The sequence below is a fragment of the Danio aesculapii genome, chromosome 15 (assembly GCF_903798145.1).
Source record: "Danio aesculapii chromosome 15, fDanAes4.1, whole genome shotgun sequence".
Lineage (NCBI taxonomy): Eukaryota > Metazoa > Chordata > Actinopteri > Cypriniformes > Danionidae > Danio > Danio aesculapii.
The window spans coordinates 14,103,166-14,121,225 of record NC_079449.1 but is presented as its reverse complement, the minus strand read 5'-3'; the positions used below and the strand labels follow the sequence as shown (position 1 = coordinate 14,121,225).

The 18,060-nt window shown below is 33.0% G+C and overlaps 1 protein-coding gene across 1 annotated transcript in view; it reads right to left on the bottom strand.

Annotated features, from left to right (window-relative positions):
* gabbr1a (gamma-aminobutyric acid (GABA) B receptor, 1a) overlaps window positions 1-18,060 on the bottom strand; it is a 97,610-nt gene that overhangs the window by 40,412 nt on the left and 39,138 nt on the right. Inside the window, exons 9-14 of the mRNA XM_056474102.1 lie at window positions 13,652-13,822; window positions 6,969-7,070; window positions 4,762-4,827; window positions 4,377-4,568; window positions 2,468-2,713; window positions 1,646-1,709 (exon numbers count right to left, since the gene is read on the bottom strand). Of these exons, the coding sequence (XP_056330077.1) occupies window positions 1,646-1,709; window positions 2,468-2,713; window positions 4,377-4,568; window positions 4,762-4,827; window positions 6,969-7,070; window positions 13,652-13,822 (841 nt within the window). The remainder of the gene's footprint in view (window positions 1-1,645; window positions 1,710-2,467; window positions 2,714-4,376; window positions 4,569-4,761; window positions 4,828-6,968; window positions 7,071-13,651; window positions 13,823-18,060) is intronic.

The window sequence follows — 18,060 nt, the reverse complement described above, 5'->3', positions numbered from 1 at the left end:
GCTCACAACATGTAAGTTCGACTCTTTCACCAGTCCAGACAATTCACTGAAACTAAACCAGAAATATGGGTCATTCAGAAATCTTTAACGCTAATTTACAACCGTAGACAGAGTAAAGTAATGAATAGTAAGTAAGATAGATGGATGTTTAGGTTGTCTTTACACTGTGGATTATTGGAAAGTTTCCTGATATTATTTCTAATTACAGTTACTTATTATACTCTTACTAGTTTGGTTTGTCTACTAACGACATCCAACAGCAGAAATTTATACATCATTGGAGAACTTTTTTAAACAAAATGTCATTTCTGCCAAAACTGAAATTGTTAGTAAACATTTACTGTAATTCTTTAACAATTATTACACTGGCATTTATTCTTCTAGCAGACGCTTCTACTGGTCTCTACCTACAAATTATGATAAAAGCAAAAACATGTAGAGATACAGTGGATATTCTCAAATAGTTTAACATTGTGTACTTTTAACAAAAAAGACAGACAGACAGACAGAGATGGATGAACGGATGGACGGACAGACAGACAGACAGACAGACAGACAGACAGACAGACAGAGACAGAGACAGACAGACAGACAGACAGACAGACAGACAGACAGACAGACAGACAGACAGACAGACAGACAGACAGACAGACAGACAGATAGACAGACAGACAGACAGACAGACAGACAGACAGACAGACAGACAGACAGAGATAGATAGATAGATAGATAGATAGATAGATAGATAGATAGATAGATAGATAGATAGATAGATAGATAGATAGATAGATAGATAGATAGATAGATAGATAGATAGATAGATAGATAGATAGATAGATAGATAGATAGATAGACAAAATGCTATTAGCCAAATAAATGTATTTTGACCCACTTAAAGGATTACAGTGGATCTTTGTATTCACTTTCATAACACTATTATCTTTAAAATAAATTAAACGTGTACTGCTTGATGTATTAACAGGCATTTATGGAAAATATGCAATTGAGTATTTTTCAAAGATATTACATTTAAATGCAATATTAAATATCAACTACAGCTAAAATCATAATCCTTAAGCTTTACATGTGCTTTAGTATGTAAGTCAGCCCATCAACATTATGTGCACTGCATTACATATACTCTCTTTAAGTGCACTTAAGTGGCCTTTTATTTCATTAATAAAACAGAACATTACCTGAAAGAGCACTGTTCAGTTTAGATATCCTTTTTTTTTTTTGAAACTGCAAATATAATTAGGCACACATAATTTAAAAGAGATTCTGGAAATGTTATTGGCAATTACTTTTTATTTCCCAGATGTGTATACTGCACTTATCAAAGTTATAAAACACTCTTTTTAAACACAATTTAACAAGATTACAACTTGGTTGGTAAATTACAGACCATAAAATGCTCCATTTACAACAGACAAATGATGACGTGGAAATAGGTATCCAAAATTAGGCCATAATCTTTAAAATACTGGCTTATTTGCCAATTAAAAACACTGAAAAGGCATCTGCTTATTAGCCATACAGTGCAAGAAAACTTCACAAGGTATGTAAATGAACAGTCAATAGAATCAACAGAATGATCATTTGTCATATTTGACATTTGTTTTAGGTTTTTAGGTTTTGTTTTTACCTTGGAGTTGCTCGATGAGAGTCCAGGCCATACGTGAACCTTGAGCATCAAATACGACATGACCCTATGGATTCACATATGCATGAATATGATTACAATACATATGTAATGTGAATAAATACATTATATGTAAAGCCATTAGGATAAAGATGTTGAAATTAACTATAAAATCTATTTGTGACCCTGGACCACAAAACCAGTCTTATGTGGTCTGGGTATATTTTGGGAATAGCCAAAAAAATCATTATATGGGTCAAAATTATTGCTTCTTTATTTTATGGCAAAAAAATTGAATATTAGGATTGAATCTTGAATATTTATTAAATTTTCTATTGCAAATACTTCAAAATTCTTGATTGTGAATTAGTAACTTTATTTGGACCACTTTAAATGTGATTTTCTCAGTATTTAATTTTTTTTAAACAATCATATTCCAGATTTTGTTTTTAAATAGTTGTATCCTGGCCAAAAATTGTTCTAACAAACCATACATCGATGTAAAGCTTATTGTTCAGCCTTTAGTTGAAGTATAAATCTCAATTATAAAAATGTTACACTTATAACTGGTTTTGTAGTCCTGGGTCACATTTGTGATTCCTCAATAAAGCAGAACAATCTGTTGAACAAAGGCTAAATCATCCTTATAATGAGTTTGAGAATAACTGCTTGCATAATAAAAATCGGATCTTTGGAGACTGATGAGCATCTCAGAGTTAAAAATTTAAAGAGGCTTTTTGACAGATCTAGGAAATTAAAGCCTGGAACATTTTAAAATGCACTGTTTTATTCCTTCTGTTTTTTCAGAGAAGTTACTCAACTTACAGACACTCCTTCAAACGAGCTGGTGTTGAGGGCTCTGTATATCTCGGCAGTAATTTCCTTGTTGTTGTAGTTGAAGTCTTCCAAGCCCCAGCCTTTGGCCCTCAGCGGGGCCACGGTTTTATTGAGGGCCAGAGCCAGAGCCCAGACGGCATCATACGCCAGAGGAGCTTCCTGAAAGCCGCCAGTCTCTTCTGGGTTTTTGCCGCCGAGACGAGACATCAGCTGAGCAATGAACTCTTGTGAGGTCTGCGGAGGAGTTTTAAAGGATTAAAAAGCAGCTATCTATCCAATAAACATTTAAATAATGTTAATCTAAGCACCCTTGTATTGTTTTTTATTGTATTTCAACTTTGGTTCTTGCAACACATTTCAAAAAAACTTGAAACAGTAAAGCATTTACTGATGTTTACTAATGTAACTAATGTTGCCATTCCTTTTTACAACACTTAAAAGAGGATTAGGGACTAAAGACAGCAAGTGATGAAGTGTTTCAAGTGTAATTTTGTCCCATTCTTCCTGGAAACAAGTCTTAAGGTGGGCAACATGTGGGGTGTTCGTTGTCGCATTTTGCATTTCAAAATCCACCACACATTCTCTATTAGAGACAGGTCGGGACTGCAGGCAGGCCAGTCAAGCATCTGTATCCTTTTCTTCCACAGACAGGACTTTGTAATGTGTGCAGAATGTGGTTTTGCATTGTCTTGTTGAAATATACATGGGCGTATTTGTTGGCAAACTGGTTATCCTCGGCCCATCTTTGCTCCTAAAGGACTACATCTTTCTTGGATGCTGCTTTGTACACTGTAAAAAATAGCCGTGATTTCAACGGTAAAAAAAAACTGTAAAAATGCCACAGTAAAAATCCGTAACCTGGTTAACAGTATATTATAAACGGCAAATAACCGTAAAGTGACTTTCCCAGAATTCCCTGCATGGCACGTGACTTTTTAGGCTTTTTGTTGACATTACTGTGGATCTTTTTAGTTGTTTCCCCATCAGTTATGTACATTAGAGATTTATTCTACATCTAATGTTGATAAACAATGTTTATTTCATGACTTTTTTATTATAATTTTATGCGTGTTGCCATACTGGTGTTTAGTAGCTGTGTGAATGACACTGAGCAGCTTCTATACACTGATACACTTTTCTGCTAGTGGGAAAAGTTGTCTGTGATGAGCATTGATTCATTATGTATCTTTCTCATCACCACCAGCATATGGCTGTGTTCACGTGTCTATCTGTGTAACAAAAGATGTGTATATGTTGATAATTCAAAATACAGACATATTACCTCTATACATTTTTGAAATACGGTGTTTTACTGTAAAAATTAGAAATTACTAATACGGTTTGTACCGTATTTTTAACGGTGAAATACTGGCAACCACAGCTGCTGGTTTTTAACCGTAATTTTTACGGATTTATTTTTTACAGTGTACCAAATCATAACAACAACCACCTGTTGACATCACCTGTATCAAATCACACAATTATTTAACCAATTTACCTGATTACTAGCCGTAAATTGCTCCTGTTCCAACTTTTTTGAAATGTGTTGCAGGTCTGAATGACAGGAAAGGATGTGTGTTTACAAATTAAATGACATTGACCAGAAAAACATGAAGTATTTTGTGTTCATATTGTCTGCAATGAAAAACAAGTCCAAGTAAATTACTTTTTTTATTTGTGTTTTCCATACTGACTCAACTTTTTCTGATTTTAGGTTGCATAATATTTTATTATGTATAAAAATGTGTTGAAAAAAATCTCTCCGTTAAATGACACTTGCAAAAATAAATATCTAAGGATTCAAATTTCACAGGAGGGCTAATCATGTTTTACTGCAACTGAATACATAAACAAAAAAAAATGCCAAATAATCATGATCCTGTTGTGAAAGTCTCACCAGGTTGGAAGCCCCGCGAACGGTCTCAGGGTTTAGCATGACGATTTCAGTGGTGATGTGTCCCTCCACAGCTTCTGTCATGTTCTCCACTGTGCAGTTGATGGCCGGATCTTTGATCTTAAACCAGTTGTCGGCGTACCAGCCGATGAGGAACCATACGTACTTCTTACCATACAGTTTCTCTTTGAAGACCTGCCAAAGACGACACCATGTTTTGAAAGTCTGCGCTCAAGCCATAATCATATTCAATATTTTAATCTCAGTTAAGCCTCGGTGAGTTAACACAAGTGGAGTGGAGGCATCGAAGTGAATTGTGCTGAAGTGATTTACAATAAATTGACAGCTTAGACTTACTTGGAAAAAAGGAATCATAATTGTCACTTGCCTCGCAAAACACCTTCCTGGCTTCAGTTTCGTAAAATAAGCCGACAATGATTCGAGCATCTTGACGCTGGAGACAAATCAGAGAAAAGAATTAAACAAGACGAACCCATCACACATCTCATTATTATGAAATTATTAGCAAAAAATGTAAAACTGTATTTTGAAATATTATTATGATTTTTTTTTTATTATATACACATTTCCCAAGTACTGTTTACCAAATTTGTTAGTCTTGCTTCTTTTGGTTTGGAAGTTAAAGGAATAAAAGACTTTTTACATTTTCATTTAAACTTTTTTTACAGTCAATATTCTTAGCTCCCTTACGATTTTTTTTTTTGATTGGCTCCTACACAAACCACTGTTGTTCATTGACTTGTCTATTTAACCTAAATAACCAAGATGAGCTGTTCAAATCACATGTTAAGCTAAATTCTATGATCTCACTAAATAAATGGTACATCAAAAAATCCTCTATGGTTGTCATGGCAAAGACAAAATAATAAGTTATTTAAAATTAGTTACTAAAAACATTATGTTGAAAAATGTGTTGAAAAAAAGTCTTTTCGTTAAACAGCAATTTAAAAAATAATACTAAAACGATAGCTTTAATTCTAATAATTTTGACTTCAACTTTAAGGGCTATGTTTATACCTGGTGTTAAGTAGTGTTTTTTGTGTGATATTCATTTGTTCAAATAATTAAAAAAATTATTTCAATTTCTATTTTTCATTCACCATTTGTTATCTTTAAAACGGGCTGGAAGCAAAATTGTATGCATACATTATGTGCTTCAATGTTTAGAGTTGCAAATAGGCAGCTTGGGTGAATATTTAATAATATATTTGCTGTAATTTATAAAATTATCCTTAATATAGACTAAATAGAAATATATTGATTTTAATGTATTTATATACAGTTGAAGTCAGAATCATTAGCCCCCTTTTTTTCTTTTTTAAATATTTCCCAAATTATGTTTAACAGAGCAAGGAAATTTTCACAGTATGTCTGATAATATTTTTTCTTCTGGAGAAAGTCTTATTTGTTTTATTTCGGCTAGAATAAAAGCAGTTTTTAATTTTTTTAAAAACCATTTTAAGGTCACAATTATTAGCCCCTTTAATCTATTTTTTTTCGACAGTCTACTAAACAAACCATCATTATACAATAACTTGCCTAATTGCCCTAACCTGCCTAGTTAACCTAATTAGCCTATTAGCCTTTAAGTGTCACTTTAAGCTGAATAGAAGTGTCTTGAAAAATATCTAGAAGACTTCAACTGTATATGCTGCATTGAAAGGTGATATAATGCCCCAAAACTACAAATAGCCTACAAAAAAAACTCTATTACACTTTACAATAATGTTTCATTAGTTAACGTTAATGTATTTACTAACATGAACAAACAATACTTGTACAGCATTTATTAATCATAGTTTGCATTATTCAAATCCAAATTAATGCTTGTTAACCTTAGTTAATGCACTGTGAGTTTACATGAACTAACAATGAATAACTTTATTACTTTATTTATAAGTGTTAGCATTATTTTATTCAAATAATTATTGATTAGTAATTATAAATTTGACTCTCAATTGCAAATGCCTTTACATGAGCAATAAGCCACTGCCATGTGAAGTACAAGGATTTTTCTACGTGTAAAAACGCCCTCGTGAATTTTATTGCTTTCATTTATTTTGTGCATGCTATAAAGCTGAAGTCTGTACTTTCGGCGTCATTAAAGCTACCAAACAAAACAATGGCCATTTTTAAAAAGCTTTCCTCTAAATATTCAATTTGTTATTGTGAAAAGTGTAGAATCTGCATAGCAAAGAGAGAAATAATAAAGTATTGCAGCACTGAAAAATATTAAATCACCTATAAGATTTTTATACACCGTATGTGCTGAATATTCAACTCACATATGCAAAAAAAAGTGAAGCCAAACATTTAAAAAGGCAGTCCAATTCTCACGAGGTCTTCATTCAACATATTTTTCATATTTGAATAAATGCTGTCTGACTACTGAATAATAAGTATGGACCAAGACGAGCATCCAAAGCGTCACTTGATCTGATGAAGGGAACTGATTCCTCGGAGTGTTGCTTTATTTCACGTAAGATTTTTTCATGCGCTTTGCCTGCTGGAAAAGCTAACCGACACAGGCTGAGGAGAGGAAGTGAGAGGCTGGTGAATTTTTCATCAAAGCACCTTCAGGTTTTTGACAGCCACTGCGGGATCGGTGAGGAAGCTCTGTCTGACGCTTATCTCGATGTTGGCCTCCTTCACACGCTCCTCCAGATCATCCAGAGTCTGCGGAGAGAAGAAGAGAGCGATTGACAGGACAGGAGTGATGTTTGTGGAGAGCGGAGAGGGAGAGTGAGAGAGAGAGAGAGAGAGAGAGAGAGAGAGAGAGAGAGAGAGAGAGAGAGAGAGAGAGAGAGAGAGAGAGAGAGAGAGAGAGAGAAGGATGGACAGTAAGAGCCCGCATGAAAGATCAAGGTGCAAATGAAAGAGCAGAATAGAAAAGAGGGCCATGAGATGAATGGTCAAACCGCAGAACAAAGTATAGAAAATCCCAACGAATGGGAAGGGAAAGAATGGCCTGGGATATTGAAATTAAATGAAATAAAATAAAGAAAATAAAAGAAAAAAGATAAAATAAAGAAAAAGAAAAAGAAAATACAAATTAAATTAAATTAATTTAATTTAATAAAAAATGCAATTAAATTAAACTAAAATTTAAAAATTTAATTAAACCAAAATAAAATAAAATAAAACAAAACAAAATTCATAAAATTAAATAATATAAAAAATTTAATAAAATAAATAAAAATAAAAAATAAATAAATAAAACAAAATTAATAAAATTCAATAAAAAAATTAAATTTAAATAAATTAAATATAAAAAACAAAACAAAAATAAAATGTAATTAATAAAATGTAATAAAAAATTCAAATAAATGAAATAAAAAATAAAATAAAAAACAAAAATAAAATAAAATAACAAAATTCATGAAACTAAATGAAATAAAAAATTAAATAAAAACAAATATAATAAAATAAAATTGTATTTAATTAAAATTAAAAACGAAACTAAAATAAAACAAAATAATAAATTAAATAAGATTAAAAATAAAATGAAATAAAATAAAAACAAAATTAATGAAGTTAAATAAAATACAAAATAAAACAAAATAGAATAAAATAAAACAAAACAAAATTAAAATAAAACAACATTAATAACATTAAATTAAAATTAAAAAAAAAAAATTTAATTAAATCAAAAAATTAAATACATTTATTTAAAAATATATACATTATATTATAAAATAAAATTTTATTAAATAAAAAATTGCATTAAAAATTATGATTATATAAAAATTTAAATTAAAAAATTAGTTTGTATTTATGAAATCTAGTATAATAAAAAACAACTGAAAAAATAAAAAATAAGTAAATTAATAAATAAATAAATAAATAAATAAATAAATAAATAAATAAATAAATAAATAAATAAATATATATATATATATTAAAAAAATATATATATTAAAAAAATAATGACCAATCAATTGAAAAGTAGTAGCCCCTAAAACTTTTATTGTGTGTGTGTACAGAACGAGGCAAGCTATTTTTTTGTAAAAGTGCTATAGAGACATCAGGACATCATTGAACCGAGAGGACAATGGAGAAAGATGTAAGTGAATGAGGAAAAGAGATGAGCTGGTGAAGAGATGGAGGAGGATCATTAGCCTGGTGGAATTACACTAGCTCAATACTGAATCAATGCATGAGAGATTTATGACATGGTCAATATTCCTAGCAGCCAACATCAAGAAAAATGACTTTAAGATTCCTTCATCGCTTAAGGAGAAAATAATCAACCAGCATTCACTCTGAGGCTTTAACCTTACAGTATAAGCTCGCTAACAGTTTTGAGAAGAAAAGGAAACCACTTTTGTGGGAAATTGCTTCCTTTAAATAATTCATTTCATATTTGAATGCTTCATTTGACCCCTGAGATCTGCTTATAGCAATCTTCAATAGTTTTAAAGCAAACATGACATAATTTAGTTTTGACCTTCAGAATAAGCTTGTTTTGTGGGGGGAAGGGGGGAATAGTATGTAGATGACCTATTTGTAAGATATATGCTGAGCCTGTTTTGAAGGTGCAGTATGTAAGTTTTACACCCAGTGGTTGAACTAGGTATTACACTCAAAACACATGGAGGTTGCCAGTTTGACCACACCAACATAGGCTGATTTAAATCATGTTCTAAATAAAAGAAACCACACGCGATAGATGCAATATTTTCCATATTAAAAGGATTATTCTGTGTTAAATCCTAATAATATGAGTGTGAATGCCATTTTACATTAAATTTACTGCAATACTACTGAAAGCAGCAGCAGATTCACCTCAGAACCTAAAAAAATAAAAAAAAACTGTTTGAAATTGAACTTTAGAACTGTCACTTAGTGCAAGTCAACACAAAACAGTGATTCAGATTGTACATTTAATAATGTTAAAGAGGTTTATTATTTATTAATTAAATTATAAGGCTTACCATTTTGTTGGTGTGCAGTGAGTGCACTATTCTGTGCTTATGAATAGCTGTATTTACATTTCAGTCATGTTTCGTCTGGTGCAAACAGCCTAATTGCTTATCACGGCAAATCTGGTGACGTAGTGTGTTGTTAGGACACGGGGTTGCAATGTAACCGACTACACATGGTGCAAATATAATTGGCTAAAGTGGCATTGGGCGGGTTAAATGGCCCACAACAAAGACAGAGTTCCAGCATGTAACGCACCTCTTCATAACAGAATATCTGATTTCAGCATTGTTTTTCAGATGAACAAGAATATTCACTTAGCATGTTCCTAAATATCTAAGCCAAAAACTTACATACAGAACCTTTAAGGTTTTCTTTAACAATCCAAGCTGAAACACACAATAAAACTGAGACAACTGAAATCTTTCAGAAGAAATTGCAGCGCTGCAGGTCATATACATACTATAGTTTCATAGATATATACACTAGATATCACACACGGACCCTGAGCATGCGTAAATAGTGCCGCCACATTTGTACAGTGCTCCCAGGACAAAAGTCATTCAACCGCACTAGTTAAGACTAAAGCCAATGTGAAGGTGCTGGACTTTAGCGCTGTGTACGGATGCAATAACGAGCAAAGAAAGCAAATCACAAAGGCAGATTATTTTATAGGTAAGATTTCGTTTTTATTGATGATAATCCATTCACTTACTGCACTGAACATATAGAAAGTAGCACCAACTCACACTAAATTCTAGACTTATGCTAGTTTTGTGGTATAAAATCAGCAAACAATGTAAATGAAATATGACAACAAGATGCTGCGGTGCCAGAAACTTGTATTATTGTCAGATAAGTGAACGAGTCGTTCATAACGGGGATTCATTCGCAAACTAACGCTCCCTCCGTTAGATTTAGCAGTGAACGCGGGAGAGGGGGTGTGTTTCAGGACACAGATGAAATTTAACAGGTAGGGAGAATAATACACTTCCATGCACACATACACATGCTCTTTATCAAAAAAGCTTGTTTCTATTGATGTAGAAAAGTGATTATAGTTTTAATTTTATAAAATTATAATTTTCGTATTTAAATAAAATATTTGCATTACTGACCACCGGGAAAACTCCTAATCATAGCTATATGAATATATGTGTATATATCTCTGGCTCTGGATGGCCAGTCCTCCACTGCACCTTGGTCTCACATTCATTTCTAAGAAACGCTACTCTGTACTAAAATGGCAGCTCTATTGATGCATTTCTTCCAACAGACACTAATAGTGTAGGCGACATCTAATGTAAATATCTATGACAGTTTTACTGCATTTTGCTAGTTTGTTATTAGTTTTGCTGGTGTTTAGTGAATATTATAGCGATTAGATAAAACACATGCATGCCTATCCATGCTTATAGTCACTGTACATTGAATATAATGTGTTAATTTATGTGAATTTCTGCTATTTTTAACACAAAACTTCTCCCCAAAGTTTTTTTTTTGTGCAAACAAAGTAATCATTTATTTTTGACAGGCTCACAAAACAATGTGCCATAGAACCTGTCAAAACTGAAACCCATCAAAAGAAAATGCAGAGCAGTAGGTATTATTTCACAGCATTTGAATACTTCATTATTAGTTCTGATGGTGTTCAATGATGTTTAAAAACACCTGCTTTTCTGTCCTAATTTCACCTTTATAGAATATCAAGTCACCCAACACCAGACCTTTTATTAATTTGTGTGGATTTCTGCACTTTTTTACATAATTTCAAACCTGAGATCAAATTATAGTATTCATGAATTAATTTAGTCATAAATTAGTTTTCCTCATAACCATTGCTTTATTTACACCCTTATCTCTTTTACTTTATTCATGTTTTTAGGTTGCTGTGCCTTTAAAGGGGACCTATTATGCAAAAATCACTTGTATAAAAGGTTTAAACACAGTTGTGTGGCAACAGTCTGTGAATATAACCAGCTTCTAACGGTAAAAATTTATTAATTAAATTTTTTTATAATCACACTTCACTAAAACAGGCTGCAGATCCACTCTGATTTACATTCGCCCTTTATACGTGTCATCAGAGGATGAAAGCCCCGCCCATTAGTGATGAGACTGCAGCTCTGAACAAGACGTTTGGCCAGCGGAGAAATTAAAATGATCGTGCCCAACTGAGCCTGGTTTCTCTCAAGGTTTTTTTCTTCACTTTCGCCATTTAGTGAAGTTTTTTTCCCTCTCCGCTGTCGCTACTGGCTTGCATGGTTCGGGATCTATAGAGCTGCGCATCCTTGGATTTGCTCTTCAATATTTGGACTCTCAGTAGTGATTATTAAACCACACTGAACTGAGCCAAACTGAACTGAACTTAAACACTACAAACTGAACTACACTGTTCCTATTTACTATGACCTTTTATGTGAAGCTGCTTTGACACAGTCTACATTGTAAAAGCGCTATACAAATAAAGGTGAGTTGAATTGAATTGAATTGATGTCTCCCTCATTAGCATAGTACATTAGTCTTGTTTATGAAACTCATTTGAATTTAAAGCGACACAATTTGGATCAAAGCCTAAAAGGTGCGTTTTTAAAGAGTTCTAAAACATTATTTGTGTGGTATTTTGAGCTGAAACTTCACATACACACTCTAGGGACATCAGAGACTTATTCTACATCCTGTAAAAAGTGACAAAATAGGTCCCGTTTAAGACTTGTCAAAACAAATGCAAAGCCTTTAAATTTCGACAGGTTCACAAAACAATTCACATTGCAAAGTTTTAGTTGCTACACACAACCAGAAATACCACATGGAATGATGCATTTTACTATATTTCATTAATTCTGGTGGTTTTTAATGAATATCAAGGTATATTATGGTAAACATTGGTCTTCTTATCCTATTTCGCCTTCATACTAGAGCTTGTTTTCACATGACGTCATTGATGATGCGCAAGACTCAGATGGAGGGCAGGAAGTGGTTCTTCTACATAGGAATCGCTATCAGAATATCAAAATGTTTCTGTTTTGTGTTTATAATCATTTAAATCAGCCAAAATAATAAATGTCAAACAGTCTTCCAAAAGTTTGTGCTCATAAAAGGGGGAAAGTTCATAAAACTGTCTTAAAAATGGAAGAAAAGGCAGCATATAATAGACATTTATTCAATACATCCATGTGTACAAACTGTTTTTATGATGATTTGTTTAACTGCACTAATAACTATTATATAAAGGCCTAGCTATATGTATTATATGTTAATGTGTTTTTTAAAAATCAGATACAAACACCACCACACTTATACAAAGTCCAGAAGAATATAAATAACGTACCCTGCAGGTAATCAATGCAATGAAATCTCTGTCTTGTTTTGCAACAGTCCAAGTCTTTACTGGCGTAAGTTCATCGACCACAGTACTAGCGACAAAACTAGATGGTTATCATTGTGGAGCACTGTTTACCCCTTACAAAATAATTATAATAATATAATGCAGACTATGCGCCCATGCTTTTATGTTACTTCGTGATGTCCGGAAGATATCTGCATGAGGGGGACTACAGTAATTTGTAATTACCATGTTTTTGAACTACATAGTAAAGTGTGTAATATGTACAACTCATTGTAATAAACACTGTGACGTGAGTGTAAACTGTGGTGCATTGTGATGGTGTATAATGATAGCGTAGAGAACTGAAGCCTATTGAATAAATTGTTTTTGACTATAGTTGTACCACAGCAACAATATTATTGCTAAGACAGTTTAATTCAAGTAATTATCTATAGTATGCTTTATAACACTAGTATTTACTATAGTATGTTTTCATGTTACGTAATAGCTTATACAGTATCTACCACCTCAGGCAAATATATTTTAGTTCAGTTGAAAACTCTGTCCTCTTTGTGATATAAGGATCATGTCCAACATATGTGGTTATTTCCTGTTCATATCTCCTTTGAAATATGGTATAAATCGCAAAAATACGGACTTTCCCTTATGTCTCCCATTCAGTTTTTTACTTCCTGCCCTCCATCTGAACATCGCACATCACCAGAAACACGTGATTAAAAGCAACCTATATATGTTTTGAACACCACACAGATATTTTTGTGTTCATTTATATGGATTTCTACAGTTCAGTTGGACGAAAGTTCTTCAAGTACTGTAGGAAAAGTGCTAGGATGCTAAAACTCTGTTAATTACTTTTGTGTTTTCACACCAAAATCTCATTTGGCGGCACAGCAGAAAAGCCCAAAAATCTCGAGACCTGGAAAACCCCAGTATGACTGCACTGAGTCAGATAAATAGGAGAGAAAGTTGCGCATGCAGGACTGACCGAGGTAAAGACTTCAGTGGTCTGCTGGATAGTGGCAATCTTTGTCCATTCCCACTTCTGGAAGAGCCGCACACGTGTGGGATTATGCAAAGTCGCTGACGGGTGCGTACGGAAGAAAGTTGGAAATCGCTGGCGGTTGGATAACGCTGGAGAACTGGATCCGTATGAGAACTATTGAGAGAGAGAGAGGAGAATAAAAAAATGTAAAAGTGTAAGGATGGAGAGTGCACATTGAAAAATATCTACTCAGCTTTACGGCTGACCTTATTTGAGTCCCTTGAAAAGAAGGAAAACACAAAGCAAAAGCAGAGCATAAAATATGAGTCAGATTTCTGCACACACTGTAAGAAGGGTAAATGTCAGCCCAGTGGAGCCAGAAGCTTTGTGCAAACCTGAATAAATAAGCCAATCTGTTTCTTCATTCAATGTTGATGTGTCGATACTCTGAAAGGCAGAGCAGAGGAACGCTAACAACTCTCTGCTTCAGTCTTTCTGAACTAACTCTTTGTATTTCAAGCAATGAACAAGGTGGTTGATTTTAAACACATACACACACATTCTGCTATAAAAAGCTTAACTGTGCTGAATGTGTACTTCAAATCATTTAAATAACTGTACTTGCCTGGTCAAGTTTTTTTTTTTTGTTTACTTTCATTTTATGAATCGCCAAAGTGAAAACAGTCAAACCTATTCTATCTAGACAAAAAAGTTGAAAAAATAAATCATAATTTTACTACTTCTAGGTTGGACTACTTTAACTCACTATATTTTGGGATTAGTCAAACAACTCTATCTCATTTACAGTTAGTTCAAAATGCTGCTTTTAACCAGTACCAAAAATTGTGTCACTTTTAAAATTTTTCTCTTGGTTAAATCACTAAATGGCTTGGCACCTTCTTATCTGTCAGACCCGTTCCAAAGAACATTCGCAAACTGTGTCGCAAACTTGAAGGCTTGCAACTACACCTCTGGAGCTGTGGTTAGAAACATAGTTGCTGGCTGTGTTCTATTCCCAGTTATCCCCCCTATGCCCTATTCATTTAGAACGTTCTAACATCTTAACTTGAAATTATTTTTTAAAAAAGCATTAAAGTCACCTCTCTTAGGTGTAATTTGCTTTCAAAGCATTTTTACAGTTGAGTAAACTGCAGTGCACTTTGATAACATCGATGACATTTTGAACACGGCCATGGCTTTCACAGTAGCTGGTCCTAGATTGTGGAATGCTCTGCTCTTCTGTATTAGATCTATATCATCTCTGTCTGTTTTTAAATCTTTCTAAAGTTTTTAAAGTTGAAAGCGTACCTCTTTGATTTGTATCAGTGAGAATTGTTTGTTTTAGCTATTATTTCACATCTTTCTCTTTGTGATTTGTATCGTGCAGCACATTGGTCAACCGTTGGTTGTGTTTAATAGTGCTATTTAAATAAAATTGACATTGACAAAGTTGAGTTTCAACTACAGATTTTCCTTAAAGATTGCTCTTTTGGACAAAAAAAAAAATCACATTATCTTGGACAGCTTAGAGGTGAGAAAATTTACAGCAAACTTTAATTTTTGGCTTAAAAAACCCTTTAACATGTATTGTAACTGTGGATAGCCTTTTTATGCATAAGTTATCATTACAATCTCTAAAAATTGCTTAGAATGGGGTCAGGAACAGAATTTAAAGACACAGTTCACTCAAAAATGAAGATTTTCTCCCTTTTTATTCACATTTACTCACACTCAAGTACTTCTACTTCTATTTTTAAAATATATTTATTATCTGTTTTTTGTGTCTGTAATTTTTACTGTCTCTGTAATTCTGTTGCACTGTAGAAGCTCTGTCACAAAAATAAATTCCTCATGTGAACATACCTGGCATTAAATCTTTTTGAATCTGACTCAAGTGGTTTCAGCCTTTATAAATTTGTATCTGCTGTTGAACATTTTTTTTTCAAGTATGGGGTGGGGGGCAGAGTCATTTCCTACTATTGATGGCTGCTTGTTCCAAACATTCTTCAAAGTATCTTGTTTTGTGTTTAACAGAAGAAAGAAATTCCAAAAAGTTTAAAAGCACTTGTGTGTGAGTGAATAGAGACGAAACATGCATTTATGGGTGAACTGTCCCTTTAACCAAATAAACTGGCCACCTTAACCCTTGTGTACTATTGAAACTGACTACCCTTTCATTATGTTCATGTACCCTTTTCATTATGTTTAGGGAAAACCAGCAACAATCAAGAATGCATGATTATATGGTGTCATTGATTTGCAATAAAAAAAATGTCATAATGATACAAGTCTATGGGGCAAGAACAGCCACAAACATAATGAAAGGGTAGTCAATTTGCCCAGAGTGTATGCCCAAAGCATCTTCCCAAAATATGTGTCAAAATAAGATTTGTCACCAAAAATCATTCCATTTGCTGAAACGCAGAGAATTTAGTAGTTGTGGCCAAATTAAGACTCAAAATCACCTTAGAGTGGATGAAAACATCCCGAACAGCACATAAGGGTTAAAGGATTAACATGCACAATTTGCAAAATAAGAAATATTTATATGCTAAAATATATGCTAAGGTGTGCTTATTCTGCACAAGGGTTGATTAGCCTAAACTGTTATGTATGGTTATTCATTTTCCAAGAGCATCTCTTTCTTAATCTGCTTGACTACAAACCCATCTCTCAAAAAAGAGCTCATCTAGGTTCCTTAGAGAGCTGACTTGTTAAAAGTAAACTCAACACTCGCTTTTCCAACTTTCCAACGTAAGTAAAAATATCTGATGAGAACAAAGCCATGACTGAGAACATTAATTTCCAAATTCCAGCAAACCTCAGCGGATGCCAGATGATTGAAAGAGAATAATTGGAAAACATAATTATTTCGTCAAATTGCTAAGGGGTATCTTGTGTATTTTATTCTCTTTTTTCCGCTTTCGCACTCTCATTTAGTTCTCTGACATCCGCGAGAGCATCTTTTTTTTTTGACAGATTTAATTTGGAAGCTACTTCAAAAGTGTCAGCAATTTAGAGAAACCCAACAAGATCACAAGTTCAAATTCTTTTTGTTCCATGGCCTAAAAACAACACAGAACTGCTTGTTTTGGGTGGTGCATCTCCTCATCCAAATTTCAAATCAAGTTGCAAAGTGTTTTATTATGCTGTTTAATCAAAAATGACAATAAACCAACTTCACAATGCAAAAATATCCTCCTGAGCAGTGCAGTCGCACATGTGGTACTATTATTTCTGTGCCCAAAAAAATATAGAAACTGTTAACTAACTAATATTTATGTACCGTCTTGTACAGAGTATCGTCTCACATATGGGATTTGTAATGTACAGAATTTATATTGTAAATGTCACATAGCTGTCAGAATTTCAACCCAAAATTTCTAATAAACCACTCTTCTTAATTAAAGCTTGGTGTGTCACCATGGAAACTAAAATAGCATACAGGATGAAGTTCCAAGGGGGCATTCACAGAGAATGTGTTGTGTCTAAAATGCAACAGATAGCGTTCAGGAATAGTTTCATGAAAAAGCACCTCCTTTGCCATGGCTCACAGTAAAAAAAATGCTGGGTTTCATACAATGTTATCCCAACATAAATTGCTTAAATTAACTTTAAAATTAAATGTCAACTCATTTTAAATAAGCAGTTTGAACAAGCAGCAAAAGTCATTTTTTTGAGTGCTGCACATACAGCGGGAAAAAATAAGTCATTTTTTTGTCCTGGGAATAATATTTCTAAAGAAGCTGTTGACATGGAATTGAACCAGATTTTGGTAAAAACCCAACCAATACAAACATAAAAATAAAATAAAACAAAAAAAATCTGAAAAATTAGTTGTGTAGGCTAATAACAATGAAATGACACAAGGAGAAAGTACTGAACTACTTAATACTTTATATAAAAGTATTTTTTGACAGGGGTGCCCAAACTTTTTCATATGAAGGGCAAAAAAACAAATATTATTGCAAGCCGTGGGCCGAAACAGTATTACATAAAATTTATTTCTATAATTATATATATTCCTAATTTATTTCCTAATATTTCAAAATAAATAGAAATCATTACTGTAAATTGTATTAATCGTCATTTTTTTAAATGATAACTTATCGCAAAATCCACCTATTCGGACAAGACATTGTAATTAGTTGAAAATCACTAAAGATGCAATTAGAGATTATTTTACCAAACAAAAAACACATACACAAACCACCTAAAATTTAAAATACATCTGTCAAGTAAGTGGCGGTTCATTCCGCTTTGGTAACCCCTGATAAAGCAGGGACTAAGCAGAAGGAAAATAAATGAATGAAATCTGACAAGTGCATTAATCAATAACATTAAAACTGACATTGAAACAATCTATTGTCATTTCTGATATTTGGGATTTGGATTTAATATAAGTAGAGCAA